At 33.1% G+C, this 17742-nt stretch overlaps 4 protein-coding genes across 8 annotated transcripts; 3 read left to right on the top strand and 1 right to left on the bottom strand.

The window, feature by feature from the left end:
* The first annotated feature begins 5604 nt into the window (after positions 1–5604).
* Positions 5605–8197, top strand: PLP1 (Acyl transferase/acyl hydrolase/lysophospholipase superfamily protein). Of its 4 annotated transcripts, none has more exons than NM_179180.3 (7): positions 5605–5870; positions 6084–6265; positions 6527–6713; positions 6804–6965; positions 7074–7376; positions 7445–7620; positions 7779–8197. In NM_179180.3, the coding sequence occupies exons 1-7, from the start codon at positions 5733–5735 to the stop codon at positions 7873–7875; spliced, it is 1245 nt and encodes a 414-aa protein (NP_849511.1). In that variant the 5' UTR covers positions 5605–5732; the 3' UTR covers positions 7876–8197. The 4 variants fall into 4 exon arrangements, with proteins under 4 accessions (NP_849511.1, NP_568015.1, NP_001078506.1 ...); NM_119870.2 differs by having other exon boundaries at positions 5682–5870; positions 7445–7661; positions 7779–7988; NM_001085037.2 differs by having other exon boundaries at positions 5682–5837; positions 7445–7799.
* A 632-nt stretch (positions 8198–8829) lies between these two features.
* PLP5 (PATATIN-like protein 5) lies at positions 8830–11425 on the top strand (the record flags this gene model as incomplete). 2 transcript variants are annotated; one of them, NM_119869.2, is made up of 7 exons in its annotated part: positions 8830–9194; positions 9411–9592; positions 9903–10089; positions 10190–10351; positions 10457–10759; positions 10860–11035; positions 11122–11422. In NM_119869.2, the coding sequence occupies 7 exons, from the start codon at positions 9057–9059 to the stop codon at positions 11216–11218; spliced, it is 1245 nt and encodes a 414-aa protein (NP_195423.1). In that variant the 3' UTR covers positions 11219–11422. The 2 variants fall into 2 exon arrangements, with proteins under 2 accessions (NP_195423.1, NP_001190942.2); NM_001204013.1 differs by having other exon boundaries at positions 9057–9287; positions 11122–11425.
* Positions 11426–13020: 1595 nt separating this feature from the next.
* On the top strand, positions 13021–15656 carry PLP4 (PATATIN-like protein 4). Its single transcript, NM_119868.3, has 7 exons — positions 13021–13334; positions 13698–13900; positions 13970–14159; positions 14247–14408; positions 14483–14785; positions 15193–15368; positions 15464–15656. Exons 1-7 carry the CDS (start codon positions 13149–13151, stop codon positions 15528–15530), a joined length of 1287 nt encoding a protein of 428 aa, NP_195422.3. The 5' UTR covers positions 13021–13148; the 3' UTR covers positions 15531–15656.
* Positions 15434–17691, bottom strand: MAP1D (methionine aminopeptidase 1D). The gene is made up of 9 exons (NM_119867.3): positions 17511–17691; positions 17260–17329; positions 16903–17131; positions 16658–16819; positions 16525–16566; positions 16361–16432; positions 16185–16264; positions 15979–16076; positions 15434–15899 (listed from the first exon to the last, which is right to left on the bottom strand). Exons 1-9 carry the CDS (start codon positions 17614–17616, stop codon positions 15706–15708), a joined length of 1053 nt encoding a protein of 350 aa, NP_568014.1. The 5' UTR covers positions 17617–17691; the 3' UTR covers positions 15434–15705.
* Positions 17692–17742: the final 51 nt, after the last annotated feature.

Raw genomic sequence — 17742 nt, 5'->3', positions numbered from 1 at the left:
AATTAATAGATCAAAAAATTAAAATATTTTTATATTTTTACAATGTTATTCGTATAGTTGGTAAGATTTGAACGTGATTTTTTTATTAAAAAAAAAAAAAAAAAGAGAGTTTGGTGGTTTCCAGCCTTTTTGTTTCGATATTTCTCATAGTGAGTGACAATATTTCGTGCAATTTAGATGGAAAATCCAAAATTATTGGTCACTCACTGCTGTTTTATGTTGTTGTTGTTGTCAATGGTAACTACTATTCAGTCTACTCTAATAATATCAGTTTTAAGCTGTCATTCGACTATTCTATATTAAATAATTTCTAGTTGCAATTCTAAATCTATAATTTTGTGTATGAAAACACATCATATCAAGTAAATCTTACGTCTTGTTGATTAGGTTAAGTGGCTTTATATATATAAATAACCAATTGATTAGAGAATTGATTAGCGATTATACTAAGCCTAACTAGTACTCTAGTAGTAATTGTTGTGTAATCAATTATGCAGGCTGTACTTAAACAGAAGCGTTTTGCAGAGTTAACTTCTGATACATTTTTCATAAAGCAAAGATAACGTGCTAATTAATTATGATGCTAAAGGAAAGAAAAAAATTAGAGAGAAAAGTTAAAACTCGAAAGATGCTGACATCTCACTATAGTCTTAACTTTTTAACATTTGATTTTCATTTCTCCTTTTTTGCTGTCAAATCGGGTGATCCACAATAAAAAGGAAGTAATTAATTAAGAAAATAAAGGTGAATATTGATATGTTTCTCCTATTTACGTAACATGTTTATATATGCACTTATTCAAATCTACTTTCTGTGTAATGAAATAGATTAATTCGTTTTAATGAACTAATGTCGTATTTTGTGTCAATTAATGACGTTATTATTAAGTTTTATAAACCGTAGTATAAACAAAACTCATAAAAAACAAAATCATGAGAAACCAGAAATAGATGGAACATGTTGGGTCCTGAGATTAAAAAGGAAACTCATTAAAAGTAGTAATGTCATACCACGGAAAAAGGGAAATATGAAAAAAGTGATTACAATTATTATATATCAACAATGACAAATTTTTGATATATGGGAGAGATAGTTGCATATTCCGAGGCTAAGCGTGGTAATATTATACCATCAATAATTTGATTATTTAAATCAACTAACATGGCCTCATATAGTAGTCTTAATTAATGAAATTTAAAAAACAAACGGTGGATTAGGTAATAAATAAATGAATGGGAATTAAATGATACTTTGGCAGATTCTAATAAGCATTAGCACGTGACAAAGCTTTAGCAACATTTGCTTTTTACTAACTCATGCTTTGCGTTTCTCTCTAGTGGACCCTTTAAAACATGATCTTTGTATTCATGACTTTAGTACTTAGTTACGGAATACACCTTTCTTCCATGTCATTTACATTCTAGTGATACAAATTTATTTCTTTTTATATCAAAAGAATTTCGAAATACTTGATTCATAATTACATAGATGAAAACAAAACAACAACTAATGGCATATGCATGTATTTTTTAGCTGTACTTGTTTATATATTATTGGTTCTCCATATATTTTATGCATGTAAATTTTCTTACTTGCAAATCAATAATCTTAAAATATATTTTCTACTTACATACTATTAAATAAATTGAGATATCTATTATCTCATATAGAAACAAACTTCGGACGTGCATCATTTTAATCCTAATAAAAGAGAGTGATAATAAAATGTAAGGCATGCGTCTCTCAATTCACATCATTATTTCCTCTTCTTTATTTATTTATATATTTTAAAAACCGTTTGTATTTGCCTTTACCAAGGATGAACCTTTTGAATTAATTTTGATTTGGTTTCTGAATATTTTTGTGATTATAAAAAAAAAAAACTATTTAAGTTCAAACTCAGTCAGGGTATGATGAATTAGAAAATTTCATGGTAACAAATAATATATATTTACTTAGCGTTCCATTAGTTAAGAAACTAAAATATGTTATTAGAGAAAACTTAGAATTACATTTATGACATTTCTTATATTTTTAAATTTATAACTATAAAGTCTATGAGAAGGAAAAAAAAACTAGAAAGTCTATGATATATTGCATCAATCATAAATAAATTTGAACATTCCATCTGAAATAGAGTACATAGAGAAGTGCAAAATTAATAGCAGAATCAACATAATGGGATCTCTCAATTTCTACAAACAGAAACGAAGACAGTGCAATATTAACCTATTACAATAAATAAATGGTCCATCCAAAGCTGAAGTTAAGTAACTTCCCTCTTGCTTTTCTTTTCTTTTTTTCGTTTTTTTTTTTTTACTTTCCTTTACTTTTGGGCTGGACCCAGACACTGTGGTCCCTTATAAAGTTGCCCCGTATTGGGCCTGGACTTAACCCGGCGATCAAAGAGGTAACACGAATTAATTTTTTTAGCAATGATCGCATTTATTAATATAAACCATAAAACTAGCGACATAACTTTGTTTGTATATAAATAAAATAATACTAGTAATGATTCACAAAATAATTTTTACCATTACACCACAAAAGGTCGACGACATTTATTTCCCAATATGTACAGATAAATCAGAAAAAATTGGGGAGTTTTATAATCATTTTACACAAAATTTCTTTTGTCAATTTCCTACTACGATGGACCATTCTCAGCTTCGAGTACATTTCTATTAATTCATAAAAGCCAAAACAACCAAATATAGATTTGTTTCTTCCATAATCTTTTCGACGTGAAAAATATTATTCTAAATTATTTATCGCAAATATGTTTCCTTTTACTCTTATATATAAACCATGAGCTTTTTAAACCCAAAATATGTTAGATATCCATCTCTATTTCCAACGTCGGATTATAAGTCCATGTTTTCATATTTTACATGATAATTCGACTCTAGACAAGTTAGGCTGGTGACATTGGACTACTTCACTACCATGACAAAGAAATATATCCCATAATTTTGAACACCACTAAGAAGATAATGTCATCAATATCTTCTGTTGTCATTTAATTTTCCACTCTTAATGAAAATATATTCAAAATACACAATTACAAACAACTTTACAAACTAATGTTGAAAGGTTTTAACTCATTAATAACTACCCAAACCAAAAAGGGTACTATAAATATAGTTAATCATCTAATAGTTTCTCCAAAATTCTTATACGATCATATATGATATCTATAGATAGATGTAATAAATATATTAGATGACACATAATTGTCACCTCTGATCATCTAGCCTCTTCCCATCACATGCCATTAATGGACCTATGCGGTGCTGATAGTAACGTATAACCATGACGACGTCTGAGACTCAGAGGATCTTACTCTAACATAATTAAAAACATAAACTTGCACTAGTGAATTTGTAATTTCATATAAGGAAACATTTTGGAGCAATAAACATTATATCCTTTTTTCCTTTCCCTGTATATTGCCACATTTATGCACATAAAATCAGCTCATATCCATCGATCGGTCCCCAATTTTTCAATGATTAGTCAATTTTTTCTTCCTTTTGATAACCGCTGTGGTCCAATAAGACAAGTGAATAGGGTCCATTTAGGGCTAGCGTACGTGGTACATCGCATGTTCACTATCACTTATGAGCGCATGCAAGTGAAATTACATGTCAAAAAACCTTACGCTATATATAAGTGTATATGGTATCTGTCAACATTACTATACAAAACAAATCTTTTATTTTTATTGATCACATATTTTGTCAAAAAGTATTTGTTTTGTATCATTAGGCCCAAAGAATGTTTTTGTGTCAGTTTTCTTTTCCTAATAAAACAGAAGAAATAAACAATAAGATTCAACTTTTCACAGTTAATACAGTATTTGTAAAAATTCTGAACAACAGATTTTCAAAACTACGACATTTAAAATTAGAACGAAGATTAACACGCATTAGTGAGTATCAAACGAATTCAAAAACTTATGTAAATATACCAAGAATATGTAATTATAATTAACTAAACATTTTTAATTTTTAAATTAAAATGTTAAATTTCAATGCTATTTAGAACATTTTGGTTATGATTATTAAAATCGTGACACGATGGATAGTAACTAAATGAAAGAACAAATAGGTTGAAAGCTATAGGGAAATAAATAAATGAACGGTTTATAGTAACATCTTTATCATAAAGCTGGACTGTCTCGTTGTGATATAAAACAACGAAGATAAGTAAGGAGATTTAGTACTGTTGTCATTCGCCAACGTCAACTTCACTAATGATCACTAGTCCTTTTAGTTTTTAGAGAGTTTCCATCAGAATTTGCAAACGTAATTACAAATATTGGGCCTTAATTTGAAACCTACATAGAGGGCCGAGTATTTGATGAAGCCCAATCGTCTAAAGTCGAAAAACATGTAAATAGTCAACACACAGTGAAAATATAAACATATGTAAATACGTTTGTGATCCAAATTAAATTACGATGATAAGATGGAACAACAGAAGCTAACCCTGAGATCATCTTCTATGACAGGTGTTACTTAGAACTAGTCTGGATAGGGAGGGAGATATGTGTCCTAGAAACTTCAAATAATTCAAACTCTATTATCAAAAAAAGTCAGAAATAAATATAGTCTTGAATCAGTTATGCAGATCTCGTTTGTTATGTTTTTGGACAGTCGACGAAAGAACTCCTAGTTAATTAATATTATCTATTACAATATATTCTCGCAAAATTAAGCTTATATGTGACAGCTAGAGCTCAGCGTTGATATTGCCTCCACACTTACATTATATAATTCTAACGGGAATTATATACATAAACTATAATCATGATTAGCACGAAATGTACGAAGAAAAGTCTGACCAATTAGTTTTATCCTACACGTGAAGACTTGAAGTTGATATGTATTACCAATATATCATCAAATTATTGATATAATAATAAGTTGTTGTTTGGTCGAGAAAGCGTGCTTGCATGCTATAATGCTAATTCATATTTAAATGCTTTGTTGCTTTGATTCGCTAATTAACCCAAAATTTTGAAAATGACTCAAAACAAACATACAGTTTTTACATATACTATTCTGTTGATCGTGCATGCAGAGATACCACAGTTTTTCTGAAAACTTCAATATTCCGCTGACAAAACTAATATTTCACGTGTTAGTTTTTAGTTTTTTACTAATTAAGACACTAGACTAACTGATTCCTACTAATAGGTTTTCTAATGTAAACAACATAAGAGACTCTAGCTAGAAAAGAGAGGAAAAACAATAAAAGCAAATCTTGAGATCTTCTCAGTCAATTGACAGATGTCTTTAGAACAAGTCTAAATAGTGGATTGAGAAGGGAAATGTGTCACAGCAAATCCAAAAAATCCAAACTCATCAGTTTTTGAAACTTTTGGACGCAAAACTCGCTTGGCTGTGTTATTCATTATTTCAAAGTCCACGAAAGAAAATAATTGTCTCGTAAATTAATTAATTAAGCTTATGACAGCTCAAGGTCGACGACATAATTGATTTTGTTCCTTACTATAAATTATCTATTCAAAGGAAAATATATACTAGCTATATATATAATCCTTATTCGTACGAAATGTATGAAGAAAAGTCTAACCAAATATTTTTTTCGTTTTTTTAATTAAATCTATACGAAATTGTGCATTTATATATCTTGACCTCTATATCCAAAACTTTACCAAAATCTCGATTTATAATCTTAACTCAAAAGAAGATCGATCAACTATTATGGAGAACAAATCGCCCTCCAAGAAAAACAAACCGCCATCGTGCGGATCACTCGTAACCATCCTCAGCCTTGATGGTGGTGGAGTCAGAGGAATCATCGCCGGAGTAATCCTTGCCTTTCTCGAAAAACAACTTCAGGTTTAATAGTAGAATGCAAATTACTAGATAGTAGATAAGAAGGGATATATCATATATAACTCGCCATGCGAATTTTATACTTAGTAGTTATTAAGTCCCTGCATCGATTTATGATCACGAATTCATATTTGATCTTTACTATAGAGTAATTAAACAACATCTTTCTTCTTGTAGTTATTTTCTTGAAAAATTAAACTTTCTCGGTATACATAGGAACTCGATGGAGAAGAGGCGAGGCTTGCGGATTACTTCGACGTGATAGCTGGAACTAGCACCGGTGGTCTTGTGACGGCGATGTTGACTGTACCGGACGAGACCGGTCGACCTCATTTCGCGGCTAAAGACATTGTGCCGTTTTACCTTGAACATTGTCCCAAGATATTTCCCCAGCCCACGTAAAGAAATTCTATTTCTCTATATACACACTAATTACAAAAACAATAATAATTAGACACTTGTATTTCTGTTTAGAATAGAAAAACTTTATGTTCACAATTTCGAAAATAGTAAACGTTATTTAAATTTTTTTAAGGAATAAATCAACCAGTATTTTGGTGTCTCATATAATTGTTTGTTTTTTCCTAATGAACAATTGGCATATAAATTAAACAAATTCCAACGTAACAATTGAAAAAACATTCTAATGAAAAATGCAGAGGCGTGCTTGCTCTGTTACCGAAGCTTCCAAAGCTTCTGTCTGGTCCAAAGTACAGCGGAAAGTATCTGCGAAATCTTCTGAGTAAGCTTCTTGGAGAGACAAGACTTCACCAGACCCTCACAAACATTGTTATACCTACCTTCGATATCAAGAAACTTCAACCCACTATTTTCTCCTCTTACCAGGTCTCTCTTCTTAACACTACACACATGTATAGACTAAAATCTAAAGCTCCTAATTAACAAACTTAATTAGTTCACTTTCTGTTTTTGAAGCTGTTGGTTGACCCTAGCTTGGATGTCAAGGTATCAGACATATGCATCGGCACTTCAGCTGCTCCCACTTTCTTTCCTCCCCATTACTTTTCCAACGAAGACAGTCAAGGCAATAAGACGGAGTTTAATCTCGTTGATGGCGCGGTTACTGCTAATAACCCGGTACTATCAAAAACAAAGAGAATACAAAGAAATTGATAAAACCTTTAGATTTTCGAAAATCAAAACAGAACTAACTCCGTTGTGTTTGGTCCTGTAATCCTGTTATAGACTTTGGTGGCCATGACAGCTGTGTCTAAGCAGATTGTGAAGAATAATCCTGATATGGGTAAGCTCAAGCCGTTAGGTTTCGACCGGTTTCTCGTTATATCGATAGGAACAGGATCAACAAAAAGGGAAGAGAAGTACAGCGCAAAAAAGGCTGCAAAATGGGGGATCATATCTTGGTTATATGACGATGGATCTACTCCGATATTAGACATTACCATGGAATCAAGCCGCGACATGATCCATTATCACAGCTCTGTTGTGTTTAAAGCCCTACAATCTGAAGACAAGTACCTCCGAATCGATGTAAGAGCTACATATTAACATATATGTATGTCCTTATTTCTGATTGATCGTTTAATTTACAATTGCAGGATGATACATTGGAAGGAGATGTAAGCACTATGGATCTAGCGACAAAGTCTAACTTGGAGAATCTTCAAAAGATTGGAGAGAAGATGCTGACAAACAGAGTCATGCAAATGAACATCGACACTGGTGTATATGAACCTGTTGCTGAAAATATTACCAATGATGAACAGCTAAAGAGGTGATTAAGCAATTATGAATGTTTTTCTTCTTGGATTACAAGTAATCTCGATATTTTTTATTTATTAAAATAAAATAAATTAATAATGGGCCTCCCAAACAAAATTGGGCTGGGCCTAGGACATTACAAAAGATTAGTAATCTCGATCTTTGATATAGGTATGCAAAAATTCTCTCGGACGAAAGGAAATTAAGGAGACTAAGAAGCGACACAATGATTAAAGATTCATCAAATGAATCACAAGAGATAAAATAAAAGGAAATCATTCGTGCTTTTGTGTGAAATTGTTTGTTGCATATGTTTTACGTGGTGACGTCCATTACTTTATATGCTGTGAGATGAAATTTTTTAAATAAAATTGGTTATCTAAATTTAGTTCTACAAGTAATAAGATGAAACAGCAGAAGGCCAGAAGCTAATCCTGAGATCATTTTATTCTATGACAAGTGTACTCAGAACAAGTCTCTCGACATGGAGGGAGATATAGGTCCTAGATTCAAACTCTATTACAATATATTTTCTTCGTAAATTTAGCTCATGACAGCTCAAGCTAAACCTACATTAAAATAATTCCACATGGAAATATACAAATTCTACAATCATGATTAGCACGAAATATGTATGAAGAAAAGTCTGACCAAATAGTTTTATCTTTTAGTATATACTACTACACGTGAAGTTTATTTTTTTTGTCAAAACATAATTTAAATACTAATGCTAACGTCAATTCATATTTAAATGCTTGTTGGTTTTGGATTTTTTCCGCTAACCTAATTTTTTTGAAATAATGACCCAAAACAAAAACACAGTTTTTACATATATTTTGACTTTTTCGAAAAACTTCAAATTTCGCTGATGAAACTTAATCACGTATTACGGGTTTTACTATTTAAGACACTAGATTAAGTGATTCCTACCAATTAGGTTTTCTAATGTAAATAGATAACTGATCTCCAAGCAAACCAAATAACTCATTATTAGTTATGATTCGTGGCATTAGTTGTAGTTTCCAATTGATAGATGTCTTTAGAACAAGTCTGAATAGTGGATTCAGAAGGGAAACGAGTCGCAGAAAATCCAAAAAAAAAACAAAGTCAGTTTCTGGCTGTTTATTTTTGATTAATTGCAAAGTCCACGAAAGAAAATATTTGTTTCTTAATTCAAATTTATCTATTGCAACTATTTCTCGTAAATTAATTTGTGACAGCCCAAGCTCGATGACCCTAATTAATGATAGGGTAATATTACTTGCTTTAAATTATCATATTCCACATAAAACATATATCAGCTTGTATGAAGAAAAGTCTGACCAAATAGTGTTAAATCTATGCAAATGAAATTGTGCATTTGTATATATATATTGACCTCTACATCCAAAACTTCTACCAAATTTCGATTCAAAATCTTGTAGTTCAAAAGAAGATTGATCAACTATAATGGAGAACGAATCGCCCTCCAAGAAAAACATGCCGCCATCGTGCGGAACACTCGTAACCATCCTCAGCCTCGATGGTGGTGGAGTCAGAGGAATCATCGCCGGAGTAATCCTTGCCTATCTCGAAAAACAACTTCAGGTTTATATCTATATAAATTTCAGTAGAATGCAAGTTACTAAGATAGTAGATACATATGATAGGATCATAACTCGCCATGCGAATTTTGTAGTAGTTAAGTCCCTGCATCGATTTATGATCACTAATTCATATTAGGTTCTTACCATATGGTAACTATGATTCATCAAAATTTTGTATTTACTCTTCGAAAAAATAAAATTTTGTCGGTATATAAAGGAACTAGATGGAGAACACGTGAGGGTAGCTGATTATTTCGACGTGATAGCCGGAACTAGCACCGGTGGTCTTGTGACGGCGATGTTGACTGCACCGGACGAGAACGGTAGACCTCGTTTCGCGGCTAAAGAAATTGTGCCGTTTTACCTTGAACATTGTCCCAAGATATTTCCCCAGCCCACGTAAGGAAATTATATTTCGCTATATACTAATATCAAATAATAATTATATACAACTTATGTTCACATGTTAACACCAAAAAAAAAACTTATGTTCACATGTTCGAACATATATATTAAATATATTATTTGGAAACTTTGGAGGAATAATTCAAACCACCAGTAAGAAATGAAATGTTTTAGTCCTCAGAGAACAAGTGGTGTATTTGGTGTCCCATTCCCATATATTTGTTTTTTCTAATGAACAATTAGCATATATATGTATATATAATTCCACGTAGCAATTAAAAGTAAACTCTAATGAAAATTGCAGAGGCGTGCTTGCTCTGTTACCGAAGCTTCCTAAGCTTCTGTCTGGTCCAAAGTACAGCGGAAACTATCTGCGAACTACACTTGGTAAGCTTCTTGGAGAGACAAAACTTCGCCAGACACTCACAAACGTTGTTATACCTACCTTCGACATCAAGACACTTCAACCCACTATTTTCTCATCTTACCAGGTCTCTATTCCTAACACTACACACATGTATATACTAAAATCTAAAGTTCTTGGTTCAACCTAATTTACAAGTTGTTGATTAGTTCACTTTTTGTTTGAAGGCGTTGACTGATCCTAGCTTGGACGTCAAGGTATCGGACATATGCATCGGCACATCAGCTGCTCCCACTTACTTTCCTCCTTATTACTTTTCCAACGAAGACAGTCAAGGCAAGACTAGGCATTTTAACCTCGTTGATGGCGGGGTTACTGCTAATAACCCGGTACTGTCAAGACCGAAGAGAAATTGATTAAAAAACCTTAGTTTTAGTTTTTCCGAAAACTATATATAAACAGAAATAACTCTGTTATGTTTGGTTTTGTTATAGACTTTGGTGGCCATGACTGCTGTGACGAAGCAGATTGTGAATAATAACCCTGATATGGGTACTCTCAATCCGTTAGGTTACGACCAGTTTCTCGTTATATCGATAGGAACAGGATCTGCAAAAAAAGAAGAGAGGTACAGCGCAAAGAAGGCTGCAAAATGGGGAATCATATCTTGGTTATATGAAGATGGAACTACTCCGATATTAGACATTACCTTTGAATCAAGCCGCGACATAGTCCATTATCACAGCTCTGTTGTGTTTAAAGCCCTACAATCTGAAGACAAGTACCTCAGAATCGATGTACGTAAGAGCTACATATAAATATATATATGTGTGTCTCCTAATTTCTGATTGATCGTTTGATTGATTGGATTGTTTTATGTATGAAAATCCATTGCAGGATGATACATTGGAAGGAGATGCAAGCACTCTGGATCTATCGACAAAGTCTAATTTAGAAAATCTTATAAAACTTGGAGAGAAGATGCTGACAAACAGAGTCATGCAAATGAACATCGACACTGGTACATATGAACCTGCTGCTGAAAATATTAACAATGATGAACAACTCAAGAGGTGATTAATAAGTTTCAAATGTTTTTATCCATAAATGGGTTTCTTGGATCACAAGTAATCTCGTTCTTTGATATTTGTAAATTTAGGTTTGCGAAAATCCTCTCCGAGGAAAGGAAATTAAGGAGAAAGAGGAGCGACAAAATGACTAAAGATTCATCAATCGGATCACAAGAGATCAAGTAAAAGGAAATACAGCCGGAAAATCACTCTCGTGCTTTTGTGTGAAATTATTTTTTTTGCAAGATGATATTGTTATTTTGTTAAAGCTGAGGATTTTGTGTGTGTTGGTCAGCAAATTCTCTTAACGTCTTTTTTTGTTTTTGTTTTTTTCTGGGTGTTTCTGATTCAATTCTTTTCCGAATTGAACAAAAATAAATAAAATTTTACAAATCAACCCTTTAAATAGGAACTAGGCTCCCTGTCATGTGGGTTAAACTGGGAACGGTCGAGTTATGCAATTCTTCACGTATCAACTTATATTGAACCTCTCTATAAATTAAATCAAGTTAGTCAATCACTATAGCATCATGATGTTGGAAAAAATAAAATCTCTATCCTCATTATATGTAAAAAAATGTGGTCAAATGAAGAACCAAGTAAAGTGGACAACCTTTAAAATGATATTATCTAATAGTTTTGTCAAATTTGATGATTATATATATACAATTGTAACGTTCTCAAGAGGACGTTTAGTGTTTACAAGTTCTTGACTCTTTCAAGAACCGTTGACAAAAATAATCGTATAAACAAACTCATATGTATGTTACACGCCAAAGTATATTATCCATCTTATTACAGAATTAGGTGATTAAACATAAATTTTGTTCTCTAACAATAAAAATATAAATTTTGTAAAAGGTTAAGCCAAGAAACGAGATACGTGAAGAATTGCATAAGAGGTGTGAAGGGGTAAGATGATATTGGAGGATTACAATTGTATGTTTTTTAAATAACACGAAAAACATTTGACAGATTTAACAATCTCGCAAAAGTGGACCATAGATAGATTCTGTACTACTTGTCACGGCATGGGCATAAAATAAATATTGTAGCTTGTTTTATTTCCTAGGTTTAAAAGTTGGTGGAACTTCATATAATCAATGAACAATGAGCAAATTTATGCGAAAGTTACACAAAATTAAATGTAGTAAATAGTAATAGAGTATGGTTAGTACAATGATAAAATATACAGTATATTGTATCCTTGACTCCTTGTAGAGACTAACCGTAACCATTTCAAATCCATAATTTAGGCCACATTTTTGGTTCGAGTAACGGTTATATTTGCTTGGAAGTATGATTCTCGTTGTCCCTAACGGAAATATTTTTATTGGACAACCTCATATACTTTTCAGCAAAGTTCCCTAGTTCTGCGATTTCAGTTCTATTAGTAGTTTAAGAAGCCGGGTTTAAACCTCCAACCAAAAACATTGTACCAAAAACCAAAAACATTGTACCAAAAAAAGTTTACGCATCTTCAGGATGGTAACCTAAAAAACTCGGAAAAAAGCAATGAAAAGGAGCTAAAATATTACTCTTCAAAAATTTCTGAACACTGAGTTATAAATAGATCTCACAATTAGAAGATGAAAATGTTCAAAAGTAGCGGTCTTATCTTCTACTAATTTTTATAAACTAAGAACATTTAAAATATATATACTTATATGTTCAGGTGACTTCTGCTACTAAATTTTGTGCATTTATGTCTATTAATTGTTTATTTTGGAAAGAACAGCTGTCATCTAGACCTTTGTTTTTAAATATAGAAGTATGTGTGTAACATGACATGCTCTAAAGCAACCACAAGTGTAATGGGGCGTGAGAGTGATGAACACGACATCCCAACCAAGAAACTGGTTCAAAAAACATCCAAACACTATGTGATGGATATGTGTATGGGCATGCATAACATAGTGTTGTATATAGACTCCCTAATCTACATATATCTCTTTCTATAAATATGTAACGGTAGTTCTAATGGGTTCATCACATTTATCACCATCTCTATCTTGAAAAGGAGAAATAAATAATTAATCACTAAGCGAAAGAGATTTGATCTAAAGTAATACAAATAAACCTTGATTGAGATTGTAAAGGAGAAGAGTTTAAAAGCATGGATACAGAGAGAGGATCAATAAGTTCATCAGAAATATCCAGAACTGCTCATCTACAAGATAGAACAGTTGCTTGTCTTCCTCCTTCGTACGGACAACTTGTGACCATTCTTAGCATCGATGGTGGTGGAATCCGTGGGATCATTCCCGGCACAATCTTAGCTTACCTTGAATCACAACTTCAGGTATATGTAACTGATTCTAAATTGAAGATTGTGTGCAAATCTTATATCCATTTTTTATTATTAAATTTATTGAAAAAGCTAGCGGTGTAAATTAATGTCACAAAATCAGTATATTGTTAGTTTTTGTTTTTTTTGAAGTTTTATGCAAATCTTCAAAAAGTATATTCAGTGTTGTAATTGACAAATAGAGACTCTAGTTCTTTTTTTTTTTTTCTTTTTTTTAACATCTGACTCTTATAGAGACTCTAGTTCATGTACACTTTTTTTAATGGAAAAACAAATTTGAAACTGAATATCTTATTTCCACGTAGATTGTATATTAGTTTAATTTGATTGTTATATTTGTAAATGTCTACTAAACAGGAATTGGATGGTGAGGAGGCAAGGCTTGTGGATTATTTCGATGTCATCTCAGGAACAAGCACCGGAGGTTTGATAGTGGCGATGTTGACCGCACAAGACCAAAGCGGTGGCCATAGCCGCAACAGCAACCGCCCTTTGTTTGAGGCCAAAGAAATCGTCCCTTTTTATCTCAAACACTCACCCAAAATCTTTCCACAGCCACGGTACTGTTCTTAACTGTTTCCGTTTAATCTGATTCAGAGTCTTATTTCAGAGAATTATAAAATGTGCAGAGGGATATTCTGTGGTTGGGGTGAAACCATAGTGAGACTTGTAGGAGGACCCAAGTTCAACGGTAAATACCTTCATGACTTAGTTGAAGGTTTCTTGGGCGACACAAAATTAACTCAATCTTTGACAAACGTTGTCATACCTTGCTTCGACATCAAGAAACTCCAACCAGTTATCTTCTCTTCTTACCAGGTAACACCAAAATCTATCTGTCTACGTGAATATTCGTGCAACTGTATCATAAGGTATATACATTGATCCAATCTCATAAATACATAGGCGGTGAATAATCAAGCTATGAACGCAAAACTATCAGACATATGTATAAGTACATCTGCGGCACCAACTTTTTTCCCGGCTCATCGATTCACCAATGAAGACAGTGAAGGAATTAAACATGAATTCAACCTCATTGATGGTGGCATCGCTGCCAATAACCCGGTTAACTCAAAACTCAAAAACCTAAATCTCAAAACCCTAACTTGTCCGTAATTATTGACGTTTCTTTTTTTCAGACGTTATGTGCCATTGCGGAAGTGACAAAACAGATAATAAAGAAGAATCCTGTAATGGGAGATATAAGCCCATTAGATTTTACGAGGTTTCTGGTGATATCGATAGGTACAGGTTCCATAAGGAATCAAGAGAAGTACAATGCGAAAATGGCATCGAAATGGGGATTGATGTGTTGGGTCTTTGAAAGTGGATCAACTCCAATTCTTGATTGTTACAGTGAAGCTATTCATGACATGGTTGATTACCAAAGCTCTGTCGTCTTTCAAGCTCTTCGTTCCGAGAAGAATTATTTACGTATCGATGTGAGTTTCTTCCTTGATTAGGGTTTGATCTGTCACATTTCGATTTCATATTAATTGGTAACTGTAATTGCAGACTATAACTCTTTTGGTTTTGGTTAACTAATTACTTATATCCCACGCTAATGAAAGAAACTTGATGGTTATCGAAACTCGATACTTACTTTATTGTTTTCTTACTTTGAATTGTTCAACATTCCGATTTTAGGTCATAAGAACTCATGTCTTATCTTATAAACAAATGCTAAAAAAGATTTCTTGTAAAGATTGGTCTATATATGGTACTTTTCTTGTACGAAACAATAAGCACAAGTAACAAATAAAGTATTATTGTCAGTGAAGGGTCAATTTTATTGACCAAAAATATAAAATAATTTACTGACATTTTAAATGTTTTTTTCCTATTACAGGATGATTCGTTGAAGGGTGACTTAGGTTCAGTGGACATATCAACAGAAAAGAACATGGAAGGTCTTGTTGAAGTTGGTGAAGCTTTATTAAAGAAAAGAGTCTCTCGTGTCAATCTCGAAAGCGGCCATTATCAACCTATTTCCGAAAATGTGACTAATGAAGAAGCTCTCAAAAGGTTTAATAATACTTGTATCTAAAGCAGAAAATATTCTTACTTAAGCATACAATAATAGTGGATTTAATCAGTAAAATACTGCCTAATTATTACAGGTTTGCAAAAGTTCTGTCAGAAGAAAGGAAGCTCAGAGAATCAAGATCTCCTAAACTCAAGATATGATTTTTTACTTGTCCTAAAAATAATGTAAAACTTGTTTGTATCTGTTTGTGTGACTAGTAAGTAACTGTTCGCATCTGCTTGTGAGCAAAACAATATTTGAATAAGAATATGATTCTTACATACCTTAAGGCTTTGGGTTTCATTCCAAGAAGATCAATTTTTCAGAATCATTTTTTTAACACTTGGTTAGAATCTCAGCACCATCTTTGGTTATAAGAATGGTATGCTCGAATTGCGCCGAGAGGCTTGCATCTTCTGTTACCACGGTCCAGTTATCATCCCACATTATCGGGTTTCTGCTTCCTATTGTAAGCATCGGTTCAATGGTGAAGGTTTGATTCAAGACCATACGTCCAGCTTCATTGTTCCCTGTGTAGAAGAAGTTCAGAAACTATGCGAGAATGGCCACAAAGCAGCAACTCGATGTCTGAGTTTAGAACAAACTTACGGAAATGCAGAACAACTGGATCAGCGTGGAAGACGCTGCCAACCCCGTGGCCTACAAATTGTCGAACAACTCCATATTTATGTTTATCTGCAAGATCACTTCATAAGCACAAGTGTTTTTTTATGTTAGAAGATTTGATTTTTTCAATGGGGATGAGAGAACTCATTAATATAAGATTTAACTTTTCGAAGAAATCGGTGTCTTACTGAATGACTTTGCCGATTTTCTTGTACTCAACTCCGGGACCACATATTGATATTGCTTTGTCGAGAGACTCTTTCGTCACCTAGAGCACATTCCAAGTATAGAGCTCATCAAACTATAACAAAAACATGATTTTTCTAGACGACGGAAACGGAACTGTTTAGGTTCAACATAATACCTCGACTAGCTTTTTAGCCTTCTCGTCAACATTTCCACAGAAGAAAGTTGCTGAAGTATCACCATGATAACCCTGCATCCCACATAAATATCTATAGTATAGAGTAAACTCAATTTACATGACTAGTAAAGAATCAGGAAATACACAAAAGAAGAAAGGTTTACATTCAAATAAACTGTGACATCGATGTTGATAATATCCCCATCCTGCCAAAGGAAACAATACATTATTAAGATTCATAAGGGACAGAGATAAAAATCTGTTTAGCCCCTACAAACACCTTTTAAAAAAGCGCACCTCAAGTGGTCTTGAATCTGGTATACCATGGCAAATGCATTCATTCACAGATGTGCAAACACTTTTCGGGAAACCTCCATAACCAAGAGGCGAAGGATAAGCTCCATTCTCAATAATCATATTGTGAACTGCTTCATCGATTTCATCAGTGGTTACGCCTGGCTGCCAAATAGAAAAGAATAAAATTATGATGAATTAATAGAGCATTATTCAAAATGAGACAGAAAGTATAAAACTTTCCTCACCTTAACCAAAGTGCCAGCGTAATCTCGAACCCTAGCTGCAAGTATTCCAGAAGCTCTCATGCATTCTATACCTTTCTTATCATGAACTTCAAGTCCACTTGAGATTCCGGGAGCTTGAAGAGAATCAACATAAGGAGGTTTTGTTATATGACCCGGAACAGGACGACGAGGAGATACATTTCCCGGTCTCAGACGTTTTCTCTTGCCATCAATAACTTCATCTTCATTTCTTTAAAAAAAAAACAAGAAAGTGTAAATCAACACAACATTCTTTTCTAAACAGAGTCCACATGAATTGTGTCCTTTAAATCCAAACTCAGCAGCTAAACTATAAGAAACTAACAAAGATGATACTACCTTCTATTAAACAGGAGATCGGTTAATCCAGAAAAGGTTCTTGATAATTGCATCGAAACATGTCTTCTTCCTGCTCATATTGAGAAAATTCCCACATTGATTTCGGTTCTGTTCTTATCTATGAATCAAACTAGCAAACTGGGCATTCGAAAGTTTTAATCTTTTCTGTAATATGCTAATCTAACATTCATCATCAATAAAACTAGCAGTAGCAGTAGCGGAAGAAGTAGATAATGAAAAGAAAGAAGAACCTAAATCGAAGCGAAAGAGATGAATAAGTGGTTGCGTTGATCTAATAGAATTGTTGCCGAGAAAGGAAGATATGAGTCTAGGTTGCAGAGATTTCACGCCCGCCATTTGTGCTTTCTCGGCGAGCTTTTCGTTATCCGCTTCGCCGTCTTCGTCTCACACAATTTCACAAGCTTCCGTTTGTGATATTGGGCTATTAATGGGCCAAAACTTAAACAAACATGGGCTTTTTTA

Source organism: Arabidopsis thaliana, chromosome 4, assembly GCF_000001735.4.
Source record: "Arabidopsis thaliana chromosome 4, partial sequence".
Taxonomy (NCBI): Eukaryota; Viridiplantae; Streptophyta; class Magnoliopsida; order Brassicales; family Brassicaceae; genus Arabidopsis; species Arabidopsis thaliana.
This window is presented reverse-complemented; position numbering and strand designations above follow the sequence as displayed.